Source organism: Eschscholzia californica, unplaced genomic scaffold (genome assembly GCF_041429995.1).
Source record: "Eschscholzia californica isolate CP2 unplaced genomic scaffold, dmEscCali1.0.p SCAF_2, whole genome shotgun sequence".
NCBI lineage: Eukaryota > Viridiplantae > Streptophyta > Magnoliopsida > Ranunculales > Papaveraceae > Eschscholzia > Eschscholzia californica.
In genome coordinates, this window is record NW_028238309.1 from 12,008,323 (window position 1) to 12,026,800 (window position 18,478).

Below are 18,478 nucleotides of genomic sequence, written 5' to 3' on the forward strand. Positions count from 1 at the left end.
AATATACAAAGCTCAAACACGGATCACTAGAACGTCGGACTCTTACCAAAAGCCCCTGCATCTAGTATTCTAGTTCACCTTCAATTGACTCATTGGGTGCCAACTCCTGAACTTGATTCAACGAAAAATCATGGAAGTTGGTCTCCCTGTGCCTGCTTCAACTTCATGTTCTTGTATAGTTGATGTAGTACACATATGGGGCCCACACCAGGTTGCGGGACCTTATGTGGAAGAGTGGGGGCCAACAACTTTTAAGTTAGAGTATTTCATTTTCATTGATATTTTGCTTTTAGGGTTCCTTTCTCTGCACTAGAGTCCAAGAAATGTAGCGTAAGGATGGAGTTTATTTTATCTAGTTATCTGTTTGGGATTACTTATCCTAGCTTGGCTACCTCTAAACTAGTCCTAGTGGGAGCCCAAAATGCTGCCCATGAATATGCTGGTCATGAGCTACATCAATAATAACAATGGACAGAACAAGGTGTCGGACCTTCAGCCACGGTCTGACGTAGCATCAGTATCAAATGGACAACTGTTCAGTTGTCATTGAGTAAGTCTGTATATTTGATAAACTTCTAACACAATCGAGAGGGCCCATATGCATGAATGGTTCTTAGATAATGAATTAAGATAATGAATTAATTCAATCATCAGATAATACTTGGTTAAAAAATTAAATACACATAATAAGACACACCAATGCAAATCCAGAACCTCGCGTAAGCAAAAGAAGTAGTTTTAACTTTTTATCACTATCAGAAGCAAGCATGAAGTCCCATACCAGAGTGCAAAAGTATAGACAGAATGACAGATAAATTAACAATCAATCATTTTGGACTGGACAACTCACAAGTCACAAGTATATCAATATTCTTCCATTTAAGCAATAGAGCTTTGAAAATTTATTTCTTGTATGCAAGTAGCAGTTCATCCAAAAACTCCCAAAGGAAATGTTTCTCATTCCTGCTTACCTTTAACAAAGTGGCATTTCCGACCAAACGCCCAAAACAACATTCAGCTCTAAAAACATTGTTTCCGATTCTAATCAATGATCAATCTACCTACGAAGTGTCCAGTATATCACATTTGCGTAACCTGGGAAAAAACAGAGACAAATATCAAAGGTCATACGAGCAGTTAGAGTGGAACAACATATAGGTAATGTTAGAAGTTAACATATTGGAACAGCAAACTGGAATTGAGGGCAATTGAACAAATTGTAGCATGTTGGAACCAATAGAAGTTGGTCCATTGGAAAAAATAAATATTGCAACGAACAAAAATCACGAGCTTCTATATATTAGAAGGTCAGCACGTGGAACCAACGAAAGTGAAACATGACAGGTTCGCGTGAACAATAACATGTACGATCCTATTGCTAACTGACTCACACATTTAATGGTTCCTTTACTTTTTTCAGCAAAATCAATAGATAAACTTCAATTTAACTCCATTCCAAATATAATAAAGGTCACCAATAACTCTTCTTATGTGGTTCTGAAGGTCCAGTTTCTCTTTTATTTTAACTTGTTTTTAATTCCTTTTCCTAATTGAATTTAGCGAGCTAATAAACGGGAAAACTAAAACTAATCTACGCATATCTCTGGAACTTCCTAACACCTAAATGAACAGTAATACAAGATAGGAACTTTTGAAGTAGGTAGGGAAGCACCCGTATGGTTTCAATTAAAACCACTAAAGAACTTGGAAAGCTCTATACAAAAGCAGACGAGTGTTTGACTAGGTACTAAGTAAATCTGGAACCAGCCTTCACAGTGTAATCAATAGATACATATATTGAAGAACCAATTTTGGCTAATTTAGTGATAACATATTTTGGATTCGAAATTGTTGGGAGTTGGAAGTGTCACAGTAGTATTGCTCAAAGGTCATCTCCACCCATCAAGAAATGCCTAGATTATAATGGCTCTAGTAACTGCCTCAAGCTAACAGTTACTTCCTAGTATTGGCACAGCAGCTAAGGGAAGCTATCTCATTCTAATCAAGGTTCCCAGCAGCATGGAAGGAATGGAACTCATTATAGCTTACGGCGAAGTCCTGTAAGACTTAGCTTTGTTGTCGCTCAACCAAGATTCCATGTAATCCAGCAGAAAATGGAAGTAATCTGGAATTTTATACCTTACAACAAGTGAAAAAAGATGAAATATAACCACTTCACTCTTTAGACTAGAAAGCAAAAGTATTAGCACCTTCTGAAATTCACAAGATACACTCTTAACAATCAGATATGCACAAGATATACTCAAGACCATCCAATAAGTTTCAATCTGAAAGATGAGAGTCACATGATTAGTTACTCGTCAGACCTTAAGTGGATGGAGAAGCCAGTGGTTCAATCTTCGTTTTGGAAGAAGCAGTGTCTGCCGATGGTGGAACATAGATTCTTGCTTTCTTCAGAATTTCTGCAACAACCCAATTCTTTCTTTTACTCAATGGCCTAGAAGGATCCAACCTAACCTGAAGCAACTCCACAAATTAACACTAGTTCCCATTCAACTCTTTATAAACTATACATGAAAACTAATCGAGGATCTCAAGACTATTCATTCAGGCGAATTGCTTAAGTAAAACTAAACAAAAGGGAAAAGAAACACAAAACCATATACTGAAAGAGTAATTAGCCATCATATCTACTGAAAAAACCTTGAAACTACAAGCCTAAAATAAAGAGGCAAACATTTAATGTTTTTTTGTGGATGGGTATTGGGTAGGGGTGTGGGGTGGAAGCAGGGGAGGCTTTTCAAGTCGATTGCATAGGAAGGTACTCAAGATAGTCGAGGTTCCCATAGAGTCATAAGCCTCAAGGCAAAATGAGGTTTCAACATCTTGAGGACTATGTCTGTTCAGCCAAGAAAGATGCATGATGATCTTTATTGAGGCGTAAGCCTCATAAATTTTTAAAGTAGAACAATGTTCTTGGACTAACATATTGCTACTTTTTTTTTTTTTTTTTTTAATTTTGTTTTGATTTTTTGACATGAGGTTCCGCCTCAATGATGCTACACCTCTCCTCGTCAAATAAAACCACCCAAGGCTACAGACACTTTTTAAACATCGGTTTTATGGTATTAAATTCGCGATCGAAACAATGGGAGGCGAGTTTTACTTTTTGCATCTCAACGCTACTAGGGAAGCTGAGATCTCAGTCACAACTTAAACAAACACAGTGTTTCTAGTTGCTGGCATGATGGCTAGTGCAGACAAAGTAACAGCCCCGTGTTGTAAAAGTGTACCATAGTTTTACATGTTTACTTAATGAGGAAAGATAAACAGTGAGAGATGACAAAAAGGTAAACTGAGGCAAAAGGAAAGGATTTACCCTGTCGCCGATGTTGCATTCATCTTTCTCATCATGAGCCATGAATTTGCTAGTTCTTTTGATATACCTATTGTATAACTTATGATGGAAGAGATGATCCACAGCAACAACAACTGATTTCTGCATCTTGTTCGAGACTACCATACCCACAACCGGTTTCATACTTTCTTGAGCTCGTTTGTTTCCAAGAAAGACGACTTCGAAGACTATCCAAATGAGAAATCTAAATAAACTTCAAAGTGATCAGAACATCTTATTGCAACAAGGTTTAAAGTACAAAACGTCGGACAAGAAAAAGACCCAAATAGTATCTAACTATAAAAAAAAAAAAAACTCCGAGAAGAATTCAGCATTCTAAACACTTCCTTACAGTAATTGTTCGACAACATTGTACAGAGATACCGAAAAACTTTCTGGGCTACAAAAAATTCATGTTTAAAACTAAAAATAAGTTCATTATATATGAAAGAGCATTCCTTATTCATGAAAAACAAAAACCAATTCATCAAGATTTTGACTTTATGCTTCTGGTTAGGTTTTAAATTTCTCTACTCTAAGATCAATTTGAAGAATAGCAAATAGCATAGGGATTTCTGAATTAATTCTTCTAATATGAAAACTGAGATTACCCAATTACCCATTCTAATAAAAAAGTGGAAAATAATAACATTAGCTTGAATCTAAAGTACTGACCTAGAATCAGAACAAATATGGACAAGCTCAAGTTCTTTTGAGTTTAAAGTCAAGATTTTTTGAAAAGTTAATAAAGAGCGTAAAAGAAAAATGAGAGCGACCATAATCTAGTTCTAGAGAGAGAAACTAACCAGATAGAAAAACTATGGAGATGAATCGTTGCAGCAGATTAGAGAGACGAAGCCACCAAGTGATGAGGAGGCACTGAATTGTGGGAAATAGAGAGGAGAAAAGCTAGAGAAGAAGATGATCTGAGCCGTTCGTAAGAACCAAACTAGGATCCAATAATTTCCTCGATTACTGTGTTGTCCCCCTAATAGAACCGCAAAAAACTGAACCGGAACAAGGCAACAAGCTATGATAAGGGCATGAAAACTATTCCTACTTTTGAACTATTTACACCCCTTAATACAAGTAAATGAAGATGGATATTACTTCCACTGTGAATTGAACTTGTGACCTCCGAATTTTTAGAGTAGAACCACAACCAATTGGCGAAGTAGTTGTTGGCGACTCAAACTCTTATATCTGTGGTTATAGCTCCCTTTCTCTTTCTAGGCCTTTTTTTTTGTCGAAGATGAATTTCATTGAACTACAACAGTAGAAATGGGAGACGAGAGTTGGAATGGAATTCCATGATCCTTCTTCTTTAGATCGTCTACACCATTTAACTTGAATGTCTACTTGGATATTCCATTTACGACTGAAGTATTGGAATTTTAGTGACTTGAAGGATGTCTGAAGTCGTTTGATGTGGTTAACAATTGTCTGATTTGCAATTGAATCTACTGTTGTTGTCCTTACAAATATCTCATTATGCTTAGATTGTCACCTCCTGTCATAAGATAAGAGATGTTCTATGATTTGGCCCATTAAAGGCCTTCGAGAATTGCTCGGGCTTCACTTTCTTCGCCGGTTCGTGCTTTTAGAGTTATAATTTTGGTTGAGATGAATTGGGATCTGTGGTCGCCATGATTACATTGCTAATATCTGTAGATAAATCGTAAAAAGAGGCATCAACATTCATTTTGAAATATGACATGGTCGGAGAATCCATTTATTAGTTAAGTGATATCTATTCGATGAGGGGTTGGAAGAATGCACTTTAGAATTTGGATTATGGCATCATGTGCATGCATGTATCAATTTTCCGAAAGCAGAAGTTACATTGGGCTTTCCAAATATGTCATAAAGTTGATGCTATATTTGCTGCTTGCAGTTTATTATTAGAGTTTGGCCAAGATGTAAGATAGGCAAACAACAACGGTGGAGAGTATATTAAAGTAAAACCAAATACTTCGTGGCCGGTTACAATGTAAAAGAGCATGTTCAATAGTTTCCAGTTGACCACATATGTCACAATTTAGACTGTTTTCAATGAATTTACCAATTCTATTTTTAACTGGGAGTGCATTGGTAAAGCATTTCCGTAAAAATGTTTTAATTCTAGGAATAGTATTACTGTTCCAAATGTAAGTCCAACTCGAACTTTCCTGCATGCTTGGATTATATGTAATAATAAGATGTCTATACATTGATACAGTTCTATATTTTCCAGAGGAGTTAAAGACAATCTGAGAGTTCCAAGTTCCCGAGGTTGAAGGTCGATCGTTTGAATGAGATTATCTAACTGATGACTGTGTTGCGGAGAAGAGGTATATTCAGTTTGTGATTATGAATGAGTTGTGAGATACTTGTGAGTTGTAGAGGGAATCCAAAAGTTATTCCAGATGTTGATGTTAATGCCATGATGGACTTCCCAAAAGAGGAAAGGTTTATGGTTAATTAGGGTGTTATATTTGGTATTGGTCAATCTAGGGGTCAAATTTGTCTGTTAGACATAAATTGTGTATCAAATTGAAATAAATCCGTATAGTAATGATATTTCTCAAGTGTAAAGGTAAAAGGCCAAAAGCTACCATTATCCACTCCTGCTTAATATGGCCTACTTCTACTCTCAAGATTCTGATTGAAGAGCCAACTCAATTTCTGCTCTAAGGACAAGGTAATCAACCAACCCTAATTTAATCTCTCTCCCCATCTCTCTCTGATTCTCATCTTCAGAAACTGTGTTGGATTAAGATAACAAGAAATTTTAGCAATTTCTTTTGTTGTTTGTTGGTACTCAAACGAATCAAATTTCAATTCCGGTTGTGTTAAACCCAAATTGAAGTTATCTTGACGTTTCTGACACGAATTTAGAACTTGGGTGCTTGAAATTTGGTGTTTTTAGTATAAGCAATTAACCATTATAATTGAATTTTGAGGATACAAGTATACATGGAAATGTTGTGAAGGAAGAGAAGGTTAATACTTTTTGTTAATGTTGAAAAATGCTTCTTTGGGTTTACATTCTTAATGAGCTCTTCCATTATATTATGTGAGAATTTAGCTCTATTTAATAGGAGGTTACCTCGGAACCCTCTTACTTCGAACACTACCCGGTCGATGTCTTCCTTCTCATTGACTCTTGGAAGAAGGAATGTGCATTTCCATGGGTTGATTCCGAATGCCAAGAATGGTAATAATGATGAAGGGAAGAAGAAGAAGAAAAAGAGACCTTGGTGGAAAAACTTCTTTTTGGATGAAGATGCTAATTGGCTTGGTTTGAAAGAGGAGGACTTGCTCGAGGAGGAAGGTGATGACCTAGAGAGCTCGAGCGAAGATAAATTGTCCGAAGAAGAAAGGTTTGAAGCATGGAAGAGGAGAGCTGAGGCAATTACTGAGATACGAGAAGCACAAGAAGATATGAGAAATGTTGAGAGTAGGAAGTGGGAAGATTGGCTGGTAGATGAATCATTTGAACGTAGTGGTTCTTCTTGGGATCAAAACTTGGATGATAGTGGACTAGATAAGAGACCTGAAGATTTCAGGGATGACTTGAGTGATTTATTGCCTCAAAAGGGTTTGGTTAAATCTGTGAGGGATTTAGTTTTCGGAATCGAAGATGATGATTTGTTGTACGAAGACCGTGTTTTTAAGTATGCCTCTTCGAATTCGGTAAGTACATTACAATTTGTATATTTATAGTTGCTCTTAAATAATATATGTCTTTGTTCTTTCCTATCATGCAAAATCAGTATAAATGAAGAACACACACTTGTGCATTTTTTTGTGGAGTGTTTGATCAACACAAAATCGAGAAACAACGTTCTAAAAACTGAATATACACAAGATAATGACGTTTGGAAAATTAAAGGAGTTTGATTTCATGTACTGATGGTAGAGATTAAAACAATTCCCATAATGAAGACATAGTGTTAAGAATTTGTTTTACAGTTGATCCCATATATTTGCGATGCTGTATGCAACCATAAGTTCTCATCTTATCCAACTTCAGGTATCTCATTTATTGAAATAAATATTGTACCATACTAAAGTCCCAAAGTTGAAAAAGAAAATACTTGGACATACTCATCCTTCATCCTCCTTGTCGAATTAAGCATAATGAAGAAATAACAGCAGGGAAGCTCTCTTACATAGTAAAAATTAAAACTTTCAACCTACAGAAAAGGACTAGAGTTTCTTGGCTTCATTTAAGGAAATCCGTGCTCTTCTACCTTTCCCCTCATTGTACCCCTCACATCTCTTGCTGTTATTTAGCATTCCACCATGTCGAACAAAGGAAAGATGAAAATCAGCATGATATCGATGACAACTTTTAGCATTACACCATGGAGGTCCTCTTCCATATATTTACTCTATTTATTGGATCACTTGCTCTTGATATAAAATAAGTCTAGAAGATTGCACACTAATTTATTGGTTTAATATCTTACTTCTAGGCTAAATTCTTAGCTATACTGGTGATTATACCTTGGGCTATGGATTTTGTGGTTCATGACTTTGTTCTCATGCCATTTTTAGACAGGTAATTAATCTCTATAACATCACATATCTCTGCTCGTATTTCCAATTCTATATGTTCTTTTCTGTTTATGACGTGGCAATTACGCCAAACTCATAGTTCACAATATTGATCTCTCTATAACATGGATAATCCTTTTTAGTATACTTTTTGCGTGTCGGAAAATCCAATACAACAGTATTCGTATCTGGACATTTGGATACTCTTGAAGGATATTCCACTTCAGTAAGTATAATGTGAGGTTTCACTTATAGATATCATGAAACTTGCAGACAAGCATGTTAGCACCATGAAGTACCAATCTAATTGATGTATTTTGTATAATGTAACAAATGTAACAACGGTTGGTCTAAAAGATAAAAGATAAGTATGTTATTGTTTATGCCTATATTGGTATCCCCATTTGTCCCATCCAACTTGCCAACTTTGGCACCTCGTATTGGTGTCTACTATTGCTACCCATTTGATGCCCCCGTTAGATATTCTTAGAGGTGATTTTAGACCTAGAATATGCAGGATCAAAGTTCTACAAATGTTGCTTACCAATGTGTAATTCTTTAGTTCGAAACAATCCCACAAATTGCATGTGAAAGGGGGAGAAGAAAAGGGAATATGATTGCCCTACATGTCCTGAGACTCTTTCATTTTTTTTCCTCCCTCATTCTCGGTATAGATGGAGATCTCTGATTTACTTATTTGAATTTAAGCAACCTAACAGATGTGGATTGTTCTATAGCAAAGTCAATGTTAAATTGTTAATATTGAAACGGCAAGTCTTGGAGGATTTATTTTACAGATAGTCACTTCCTCAACTGAACAGGTATGTGAAGACTGTGCCACTTGCGGCTGAGTTTCTTGATGTGCGAAGACCTCAAAAACTTGAAATGGTAAAGGCGTTAAAGGTGGAGAAATCAAGATACAGATTTGAAGCAGAGATAGGCAAATCTCCCCCTCTTTCTGATGACGAGGTTTGGTTGGAGTTGCGGCATAAAGCGTAAGCTAACTGTTTGTATTGTTCTGAACTTCAGTAATTACTTGAGTTCTTACCAGATAATGGACCTCTATTTATTAAGTTTCAAGTCTAAATCTGAAAAAGAATCAATGTACGATAATGTACTCCTGAAACAAATTCGCGAGATTTTCAACCAAAGAACGTAAACAGGCTAGCCTATCTTCTAGCATCATTCCTGATGTTCCAAGCATATGTTGTTGGAGCACCCCATTGGCACCTTAATATTTTAGGAGTCTAAGAGACTCTAACCTCTCTCGAATATCTTTCATCATCTGTGCCTCAAATTTGTCTTGGATTTGAAATTTAATGTTCACTCGTTAATATTGTCTTTTAGTTGAAGGTGTAAGTTTTCCTTCAGGAATTTAGTTTTTAAAGAAAGATCTTATGGTAGTTTGTGAGAAGAGTTCTAATTACAGAATGATGTTCATGTTAGGATATTTAGGGGTTTCTCCTTGTGAAAAGTTTAGAAGTGTGAATTTGTCGAACATTTCTTGCAAGTGGCGTCGGGATTTTGGTGAATCGTTCGAGTCGCATGGTGTGAGAAAACATAGTAACACATTTGTGAGGTAGATAGTAGCAGTGATTGATTAACTCCTAGAAATCTCAAACCACCAATAGAAGAGAACTTCTTATGTATAAAAGTCTTAGCAGAAATTGGTCAAGTAAACTATAGGGAAACTCACATTTTTTGCCATCCCATGAGAAATATAAATACTGAAATGAAGAAATCTAAGTTCTTCAATGGGTTAATACGAATCGGAAGATATCACTGCAACCAACTAACCATAAAGACAACTATTTGCGTTCAGGCTCAAGCTTGAACTAGCAGGTCTGACTTCAGGTCTTCATAGCAGATTGAGATGCCAAATCAAGTGTAAAACAGGGGATAGACTATCCTCTTCTGCATGTGTATAGTAAGCTAAGAGGGATTACTTTTTCCTCCATTCAAACTTCTCATTTTACTTCATTTGTGTTTCAAATTCTCAAAAGAAAACCCATTATCAAAGCGAGATGATACTATTAAATGTTAATTTATTATGTAGTGATGCAACATGCAAAAGAATGCACAACATATTGAGAAGTATTCAATGTGAATTTGCCCAATGATGAAGTCTTGATGCAGTTAATTCATTACAGTGACGCAAATATGTACCTGAATTGTCGAGAGTTGTTGATTTTCGTAAATTAGCCGAGACTATGTATTTAATGATGTAGTAGTGCTTCCTTTGATCTGTTTTGGTCTTATCCATCTTTGGTCGCTCTTTCAGGTTAGAGTTGAGAGAAGAATGGAGGTTAGAGAACCGAAGGGCATTTGCTAATATATGGTCGGATATGGTATTTGGGGTTGCGCTTTTCATTCTTTTATACTTCAATCAGAGCAAAGTGAGTTACCAATTACCATCTCATTTATTTACTTCGTTTTTTTTTTTTCTTCTTTAGGTTGACAGATAAATCAATTAGATCAGGTGACAGCTATTTTTCCCTAGGATTGGAGATACCTTTTGATTTAAGTATTGAATATTGTAGTAGGGTTTCTTTGCTTCTCTTTGCTACTAGCTAGACCAAATTATTTTGGATCAAACGTACATTTCTCTGTCGACTAATTACGCTACTGTGCACAAAATAAACAATCTAGAATTTAACGAATGAAGATTTGTAGGGAGTGGTATGTAGACCCTTTTACATTGATAACAACCTTTTATAAGGCTAGGGAAAACATAAGTAAACAAGTCAGGCCATAATTTAGAAACAGTATAAAGCGGTTAGGTATCAACCCATATTTAAGGCATTTTCGAAAAATCCAATCCGTACCCAACGAACAGAAAATTTCACTTATAGTTTCTCCATTGGAGTTTACAGAAAAATATTTCATTGAACATGTTCCAACCAAAATTGGAGAAAAAGAGTAAGAAAAGGTCACTAGAGTTCAACGCTACTCAACTAGTACCAATAGGCAGCATAGCGGAAGAAGCACTACACCAAGGAATCAACAACATGAAAACTTTGTTATAGTTATAAATTAACCCTTTCCTTATCGGGATCAGAACTAACTGGAATGGTTGAGGCAACAGACATCAATCTCGTTTGTACTTTGGATACCCATAGAACCATCGAAGACATGACTAATTCCTGGAAATAGAGAGCATTGAGGACAAAGAAATTGTTGAAGTTCCCTTTTCGGTCTCTATTTCAGTTTCCACGTGAAGCGAAACCAACGAAATAATTGAGAAAATGTTGTTAAATAAACAAACTCTGAAATAGTATTGGAAGTAAGTAAGAGACTAAGAGAGAGATCTTCTCAGTTAAAACTCACCAGACCTTTCAATTTTAAAATTTACACACCCACTCAAAAAATAAAAATACGTTTTATAATCCTTTCCTCAAGAACCAAAGATTTCTTATATGCTCTCTTAAGCAAGGATCTAGTGAAGTCTCGTTTTCTGTGAGCTTCTCCTATTCTTTTTAATGCCTCCGAGGTCCAGTATTTCAAATACTGAGAACCTCGCACAAAGACATTGTTTCCGAGACTGGCGATCATTCCGACCTCTACTTTCCTTAATATTTACGCATATTACCTGATTGTCAATCTCACATCATAGGTAACCAAATATCATTCTGCTAATTTTGTATTTTCACTTGTGCAGGTTGCTCTACTTAAATTTACAGGCTATAAAATACTAAATAATATTACGGACACTGGGAAGGCATTCCTTATTATTCTTATTACGGACATTTTTTTGGGGTAATCTTTCGCCGTGTAATGACTACTACTCGATTCTTACAACTAAACAAACTATATACATTTGAACTGGACTGAAAGCTATGACTGCTGGTTAATTCCATTTTCATTCCACACACTATAACTCTCGAAGATATACCAATATTTGGGTTGTATGTCGACCACATCACAATTTTAGCCGGCTAACGATCGCATGTTGCGCTTTTGTCTAATGGCAAACATTAAGTGGTGGACTAATGTTATAGAAGATTTAGCTCATTCATCATTCTGTACGTAATTAATTTCTTAACCTAACAAATATTGTTTGGGGGCATTTGTGCAGCTATCATTCTGAATCTGGTTGGCAAACTTTGTTGGAGATTATTGTGGATCATTACGGGCTTGATGTGGATCAGTCTACTATTACCGTTTTTATCTGCTTAGTACCAGTCGTTATGGATGCATGTGTGAAGCTCTGGGTATGTCACACTAGTATACTACTTCAATCATTTACCTTATTAATGTATAGCTAGCTATATTCTTGTTATTGTGGACAAATTTTAGACCATATCCTTCCTCTACATTTTGAAACATCCAAAAAATTCTCTGTTTTAATTGTTTGTGACGAAACCAGAATTCGCAGTCTCACTTTTCTATCCTTTCTGGTATAGTTATTCAAGTTCCTCCCGAGACTATCTCCGAAGGTGGCCAATATTTTCAGGGAAATGACGCGTCACTAGTAGCTGGAGTTCCTACAAAGAGGTTGGTGTATGACTGGACTCACTCTCTTCACGGGTCTGCAATCAAGGAATAAGTTAATTCTTTCCTAAGATTCCAATGCAAGATCCAGGAGGTCACTGAAATTGAGGACTCAAACAAGTAAAAAGTATCATGGGGTAATCTTTTTTCCGTTCCAGTGTATGCCCTGGTTCCCGTGTACTACTGCAAAACTCGATTGTGGTTACAATCTTATGTATCTTTATTCTTCGGATTAGGAGTTGCAGACAATTAATTAGAAAGAGAATTCTCCAATGTATTTTATGTATATCTTTCAAAATTGTAACAATCACAACTTTCTTGATCATCAATTCATAGGGTTATTCACTTTAGAAAAACTCATAGGGTTATCCACCCTTGAGGCCTTGACTGGGAGTTGTTACTTAGTTGGTGATCACCGTCAGGTATCGGGTTTGAGACACATCAAAATATTACCTTTCCGAAGGAAAGAACTGATACAGAATGTGTGATGCTACAGCTCAATGCTCCAAACCAGAACAGAATTCCTTTCCATAATAATCAGACGTAAGATCAGGTTACAGAAACAGGTGGGGTTGTCCTTCTCTATCTCAGTGGTAACGAATTAATTCTGAAGTATTAAAAGTATTGCGCCAAGCAAAACTGTCTCTCCCTAGTGCATTTCAGTGGATGAAATCTTTAATAGTCATCCATAAAAGATTAAGTTAATTTATTTCCAGTACCTTTTTTTTTTAATTGGAATTCATGTTGCTTTCGAGAAGGCCATCGCTTTGAAGAAACATTTCCGAGATACAGAATTTTAAAGAAAAGACAAGATCTTCTTGTTCCTCATCTCCATTCATCTTTGACCACTAATTTCGACCACTATGTTCATTTTCTCCTCCCTCTCTCCTCCCACTCTGTCCCTATTTCAGGCAAACGGTAAGGTCCCCTTCCCCGAGAAGCAACAAGGGGTTTAGAGGGATTTTCCTTTCACCCACTGGTTTAGAGGGATTTCCGCAATTGGAGAAAAGGAGTAGGCGAGAGATGGAGAGAGGGGAAGATGGAGGAGATAAAATTGTGCAGGTGGTGACTAGAGATGGTGAGAAATATTAAAAGTCACCAGTAATGACAATTTGGGGGCAACCCTTGTGAGCATGGAGAAGAAATTGTGATGGGGGTTGGGGAAACAGAAAAAATTGGCCAAAATTTTACACCCCCATTATCTTTCTACTCCAACGCAGTGGCTTTCGAAAATTGAGTGCTGCTATGAAATTAACCACTACACATTCACCGAAGAGGTAAGACTTTCAACCACCCAACAACACTACAGGTACATAAATGAAAACCAGATTTTATGTTGATCTTAATTCAAAAGACATGCCAATGTTTTCTTCAAGGTCTGAGCTCCATGTCCAACATGAGGCTCGACCTGCCTCTGCAAGCCTATACAGACCTACCGAACGTATGCAAACTTGAGCAACCCGTGCAAACCAAGCACAAGATATGCTCAAATTTGTGCAAGCCTTACCCAAACCTCTTCAAACTTTTGTAAGCCTGTGCAAATATTACTAGAGGTAAGAAAATTTGACCAATGGAACCTTTACCAATTACTTCAAATCGAAAGAGGGAGCACCAACTAGGCGAAGTAGTATCATTTCAAAAACAACTTCTAATTAAACCACTCAAACTCATGTCTACTTAATTAGTACCACCCACTACAGTTGACAAAACTAAATTCCAGAAGTACCTGGCTATTTAAACCATAACAACAAAGACCATATACGTAAGGATTTTTTCTGACTTTACCAGAACAAGTTCAGATAGGATATAGCTGTCAAACAACAACTTGACTCGGACCATTAGAAGGGCAGAGAACAACACGACAACCCGCTGCAACATGACGACGACGACAACATGACGACCCAGACACCATATTGAGCAACGTTGTACGACGACTCTGGACCTTCTCAAAGTGTCCTAGAACTCACTGGAACATTAGACAACAACGAAAATCAATGGATGAAGTTGAAGTTTCTATTATATAAACAGTTATATTTGAAAATTTCAGTAACTAAAGAAATGAAATAATTCGTAGGTGATAAATTGTTGTTTTGACCAACATCTATCATAAACTTTGTGATATTTGCAAGAAAGATCATTAACGAAAACATCAGCCACCTAAAGCAAGATAAAATCATACAACTTAGAAATATCTCACAACAAACCTGATCCCCCTCTTCAGGTGCCACTGCCGTCGGTGACTTGTTCGGCTCATTTGGCTTCTCAGCCCCACAATTCTGTCTGTTGCACTTAGTCCTGAATGGATAGTTTACATTGTTACACTTCACACAATTCCAGCTTCCTTCAGGCATCTTATTCTCTGCATGACAAGAGGGATAAGAATGAAAAATCGGAGAAACAGACTAATGCAGAAGAAAGTTCCAGGTTTGAGAACTTACTGGGGCTTTTATCTGATTTAGGAGCCTGCTGAATAAAAAAACAGAAGATCAGTAGAGAAGATACAGACATAAATAGAGCAAATGATGCAATATCCTTATCAGTCAGCGCTATTGTCCTTGATTTAGCACCATTCAGGGCCGCGAACCTTGTTCCACATGGTACAATGTTATTTTTTGAATCGGCCTGCCCTAGACTACCCCAGGCTCCTGAATCTGAGCAATCTAGGCACCAAACCCCGCCAATGTGCCAAACCAATTGACCTGTGTCTGCATGGTCTTCCTAAACTATGTGAGACTAAGTGCCTTGAACATGAAACTCCTTATTCACATGAGAAGAGAAGAGGCCATTCCGGACTCCCAAACATTGTTTAATATAAAGCAATTAAAATAACAAATCAGATACTGCAGTAACCTAGTAGAAAATTTAGCTACAAGTTATATCTAAATATGAGGTGATAATTGAACCTGAGATCCAGGTTTGGGGGTATTGCACTTCCGCATGTTGCAAACTGTTCTGAAAGAGAAATTAACATTTCCACAACTGGGGCATGTCCAATCACTGTCACGTGTCGCATCTAGAAGAAGTTATATAGAACAAAAGAAATTTAGCAATGGAATTACCAAATAGAACATATGAAGAACTTGCCCATGACTACCAAAATAAACAGAATTATTTGTAATTTAGTAATACTACCAACCAATCATTGATTTCAAGAACATGAGAGCTTAATAATGACCAACCTGCTGGCTTCTTATGGATATTCACATCTTGATAAGCTCCTGGCCTAGCCCCCTATCACACAATCCAGGTGAGTTGAGAAATAAAACATAGACTAGTAAATAACAGAGGGCATCAACTACCATACTTAAAGCAAACACACGGGCTCCATACATACCATAGCAGCATGGCCCATTGGCAAACCCAGACCATATCTATCCATCAGAGGAGGCATACCATACATCCCACCTGAAACAGAAGAACATCAATGGTGAATAAAAAATAATAATAAACAGTCGAGAAAACATCAATAAGGCCAACAAAAATTATCAGATTCTAAGTTCCAACGTTACATTAATTATACAACTTTTACTTCACAGGAGTGAGATAAAAAATAGGAAGCTGTACCTGTTCCCATCATAGACCCACCGGAATAAGGAGATTGTCCTGACATATGGTTCATTGGTCGATAAGGACTGCCAGCAGAAAGACGGTTTCCGTACTCATAATGATATCTTGAGCCCCCAGAAAAGGGAATATCATATTGTGGGAGAGATGACCCGTTAAAAACAGAAGAGCCATATGGTGGCATATTGAGGTACATTGACGAGGGGCCAGCAGAACCTAAATAGGGTGCACCAGAGTATCTTGGAGGGGTTTGAAGGGGCTTAGCAGAAGATTTCTGGACAGACAAAACAATACTACTTAATACTTATAAGATGCATAAAACAAAAGTGAACTACGTAATAATTTCATGCAGTTGAAGATGCTGTGCAACCTTAACTATGGATGACAAAGCTCTCAAGAGGATCTCGGCTAAGAATTTATAACTCGACATAATGAGAAGTGCAATTGACATTCCACTCAAATCAACTGGTGTAGAATTCTTAATATGAACTTATGAAGGGGAAAAGAACAGGAAGAAATTTAAGGAAAAAGTAAGAAACAAGCGAAGTACTAAGGCATATTGGTTTGTAATAATACTCCCTTCTTCTACTTTAGTATATAAGTTTGTGACCCCAAATCTTATTCTATGAGTTCCTAAATGTCCTGTTCTTTTTCACCTTCCTAAATAACATAAAGAAAATAATTCATCCAAGTTCACACAACTCCATATCATCCTCCAAGGGTTGATCCCATACGATAGAACAATAAAAGAAATTCGCAGAAACTACTCAAAGTTTCAATTTTCAAATATATTCCATAACAAGCTCACTAATTGTCATTATATTTCTAAACATAAAGTTTCCTTCAATAATTCGACTTAAAATCAAGATACAAAATGAAAAAAGACACTTACAGAGTTGTGATCAGCTGGTCTGGACTGGGTACAATTGCGCATGTTGCAAGTTGTTCGAAATGAGAAATTAACATTTCCGCAGGTAGGACACGTCCAATCATCTTCCCGACGACTACCTATAAATTAACATGTAACAATCATCTAATAAACTTGTAAAACATTATACATTAACCAAAAATCAATGTAAAGATAAGTTTCATTTCAAATCACAGGCAAATCTCATTGCTAGGTATACTTCTCTTAGGGTTAATTCAGTGGGGAAACCTCATGGCCTGAGGTTACATTCTAATCTTGAATTTATTAAAGATTTTAGCTTGAAAAACAATACATGAAAGATTAGCAAATACTAGTTTCATTTTCAAAAATCCGTCTAAAAATCGAAACAGGAATCTAAATATTACCATCAGTTCGTGCACGCTTGGTTGCTGAGGAATTTCGAATATCCGTCTGAAAAAAGAACAAATTAGATAAGCAAGGAAAAGAGAGGAGAAAACCATAACCCTAGCTAACCATCAAGAACAGGACCGATTTCTACGCTAAATGAATCACAATCAGAAGAAGGTGACTGATACATAAATGGGTACCTGAGACATGGCAGAGACGATGAAGGTTACGATTGGTTGAATCTTGTGGAGAAGTGAAGTTTAGGATCGAGGAGGCGGGAATTTTGCCCTAGCAACGCAAGGAGACATCGCCAATCTCTATCACTCATATAACTTCGTAGGTTAGTTATTTTTGTTTGCCCCCCCAACTATAAACAGTTCACCTATGTGACCCTTAGGTTGTCTACCATTTGTTGTTAAAGACAATGCTGCTAAAGACAAACCCTTCTATAGCATATTTTGGTAAAAGGCAATGCAAGTAAAAGAAAACAAATTTCATCAAAAAAAAAAGTAAAAGAAAACAAAACATTTGAGTTTCACCTAACAAAACAATTAGCGTCAATTACGTCAGAGGCTGATAACATCCTTCTCCATCACAAGGTCACCAGCTAGAAGCTTCTTTTTTTCTTCTCCTCACTTCCACCCACTATTCCGGCAAAAAGGGTTCCCCTTCGCTGGATTCTGGTCTGGATCTAGGGTTTGTAACCCTAGATTCAGACTTTTGGTCTGGTCTCCCAGACGAAGAGATCTTTCGTCAAGGTTTCCAGACGAAGATATTTTTCTTACAGATCTAGTTTTCAAACCTAGATCTAATCCCATTTTCCGACCGGAGAGAAAAAAGGGGAGAGAAGAAAAATAAAAAGAAGAAAGAAGAAAGAAGAAAAAGAAGAGAGAGAAAAAGGAAGAAGAAATGAAAAAAAATTGAGTCAAGGTCGTCGGTTGGCGACTTTTTCCCAGAGAAGAATGATAATGTGGCAAGAGAACGAAAAAGAAGAAGGAGGTGATACACACCCTAAAAAATGAGGGATAAGATAATTGCATGTAACTATACTCGGTCAACTTGTTTTGACCAAGTCTTGGGTGAAAGACATATCGTCGCTAACAAGTATGGGCATTGCCTATAAAACTTCCCTTTGGACATTCCCAAGAGCCAAAATATTGTCTTTCTCACCTCCGTCGTATAAAGGAAAGGTTTAGTTCCAACTGAGTCCTAATTTCTTTTATTAACGTGTCGTTTTAGCTAATAAT

General features: G+C 36.8%; 3 protein-coding genes across 7 annotated transcripts; 1 reads left to right on the forward strand and 2 right to left on the reverse strand.

The window, feature by feature from the left end:
- Window positions 1-798: 798 nt before the first annotated feature.
- LOC147556256 (uncharacterized) lies at window positions 799-4,296 on the reverse strand. Of its 2 annotated transcripts, none has more exons than XM_086664097.1 (4): window positions 4,165-4,296; window positions 3,341-3,563; window positions 2,328-2,478; window positions 799-1,095 (listed from the first exon to the last, which is right to left on the reverse strand). In XM_086664097.1, the coding sequence occupies exons 2-3, from the start codon at window positions 3,500-3,502 to the stop codon at window positions 2,329-2,331; spliced, it is 312 nt and encodes a 103-aa protein (XP_086520223.1). In that variant the 5' UTR covers window positions 3,503-3,563; window positions 4,165-4,296; the 3' UTR covers window positions 799-1,095; window position 2,328. The 2 variants fall into 2 exon arrangements, with proteins under 2 accessions (XP_086520223.1, XP_086520224.1); XM_086664098.1 differs by having other exon boundaries at window positions 3,341-3,546; window positions 4,165-4,280.
- LOC147556257 (CemA-like proton extrusion protein-like protein) lies at window positions 4,288-12,747 on the forward strand. The gene is made up of 7 exons (XM_086664091.1): window positions 4,288-7,033; window positions 7,819-7,904; window positions 8,722-8,895; window positions 10,182-10,296; window positions 11,559-11,656; window positions 11,976-12,111; window positions 12,304-12,747. The coding sequence occupies exons 1-7, from the start codon at window positions 6,392-6,394 to the stop codon at window positions 12,370-12,372; spliced, it is 1,320 nt and encodes a 439-aa protein (XP_086520217.1). The 5' UTR covers window positions 4,288-6,391; the 3' UTR covers window positions 12,373-12,747.
- A 1,206-nt stretch (window positions 12,748-13,953) lies between these two features.
- Window positions 13,954-18,195, reverse strand: LOC147556258 (ranBP2-type zinc finger protein At1g67325-like). 4 transcript variants are annotated; one of them, XM_086664095.1, is made up of 10 exons: window positions 17,432-18,195; window positions 17,249-17,294; window positions 16,848-16,963; window positions 15,956-16,229; window positions 15,726-15,796; window positions 15,571-15,622; window positions 15,295-15,404; window positions 14,830-14,854; window positions 14,596-14,750; window positions 13,954-14,357 (listed from the first exon to the last, which is right to left on the reverse strand). In XM_086664095.1, the coding sequence occupies exons 1-10, from the start codon at window positions 17,438-17,440 to the stop codon at window positions 14,355-14,357; spliced, it is 861 nt and encodes a 286-aa protein (XP_086520221.1). In that variant the 5' UTR covers window positions 17,441-18,195; the 3' UTR covers window positions 13,954-14,354. The 4 variants fall into 4 exon arrangements, with proteins under 4 accessions (XP_086520221.1, XP_086520220.1, XP_086520219.1 ...); XM_086664094.1 differs by having other exon boundaries at window positions 14,830-14,857; XM_086664093.1 differs by lacking the exon at window positions 13,954-14,357 and having other exon boundaries at window positions 14,372-14,750.
- Window positions 18,196-18,478: the final 283 nt, after the last annotated feature.

Coding starts and splice junctions, on each gene's coding strand:
- LOC147556257 (XM_086664091.1), top strand. CDS start 6,392: ATGAGCTCTTCCATTATATTATGTGAGAATTTAGCTCTATTTAATAGG. Junction 7,905..8,721: donor CTCATGCCATTTTTAGACAG/GTAATTAATCTC, acceptor TCAACTGAACAG/GTATGTGAAGACTGTGCCAC. Junction 12,112..12,303: donor ATGCATGTGTGAAGCTCTGG/GTATGTCACACT, acceptor TTTCTGGTATAG/TTATTCAAGTTCCTCCCGAG.
- LOC147556256 (XM_086664097.1), bottom strand. CDS start 3,502: ATGAAACCGGTTGTGGGTATGGTAGTCTCGAACAAGATGCAGAAATCA. Junction 2,479..3,340: donor AATGCAACATCGGCGACAGG/GTAAATCCTTTC, acceptor GAGTTGCTTCAG/GTTAGGTTGGATCCTTCTAG.
- LOC147556258 (XM_086664092.1), bottom strand. Junction 16,230..16,847: donor GACCAGCTGATCACAACTCT/GTAAGTGTCTTT, acceptor TTGTCTGTCCAG/AAATCTTCTGCTAAGCCCCT. Junction 14,858..15,294: donor CCCCCAAACCTGGATCTCAG/GTTCAATTATCA, acceptor TTTTTTATTCAG/CAGGCTCCTAAATCAGATAA.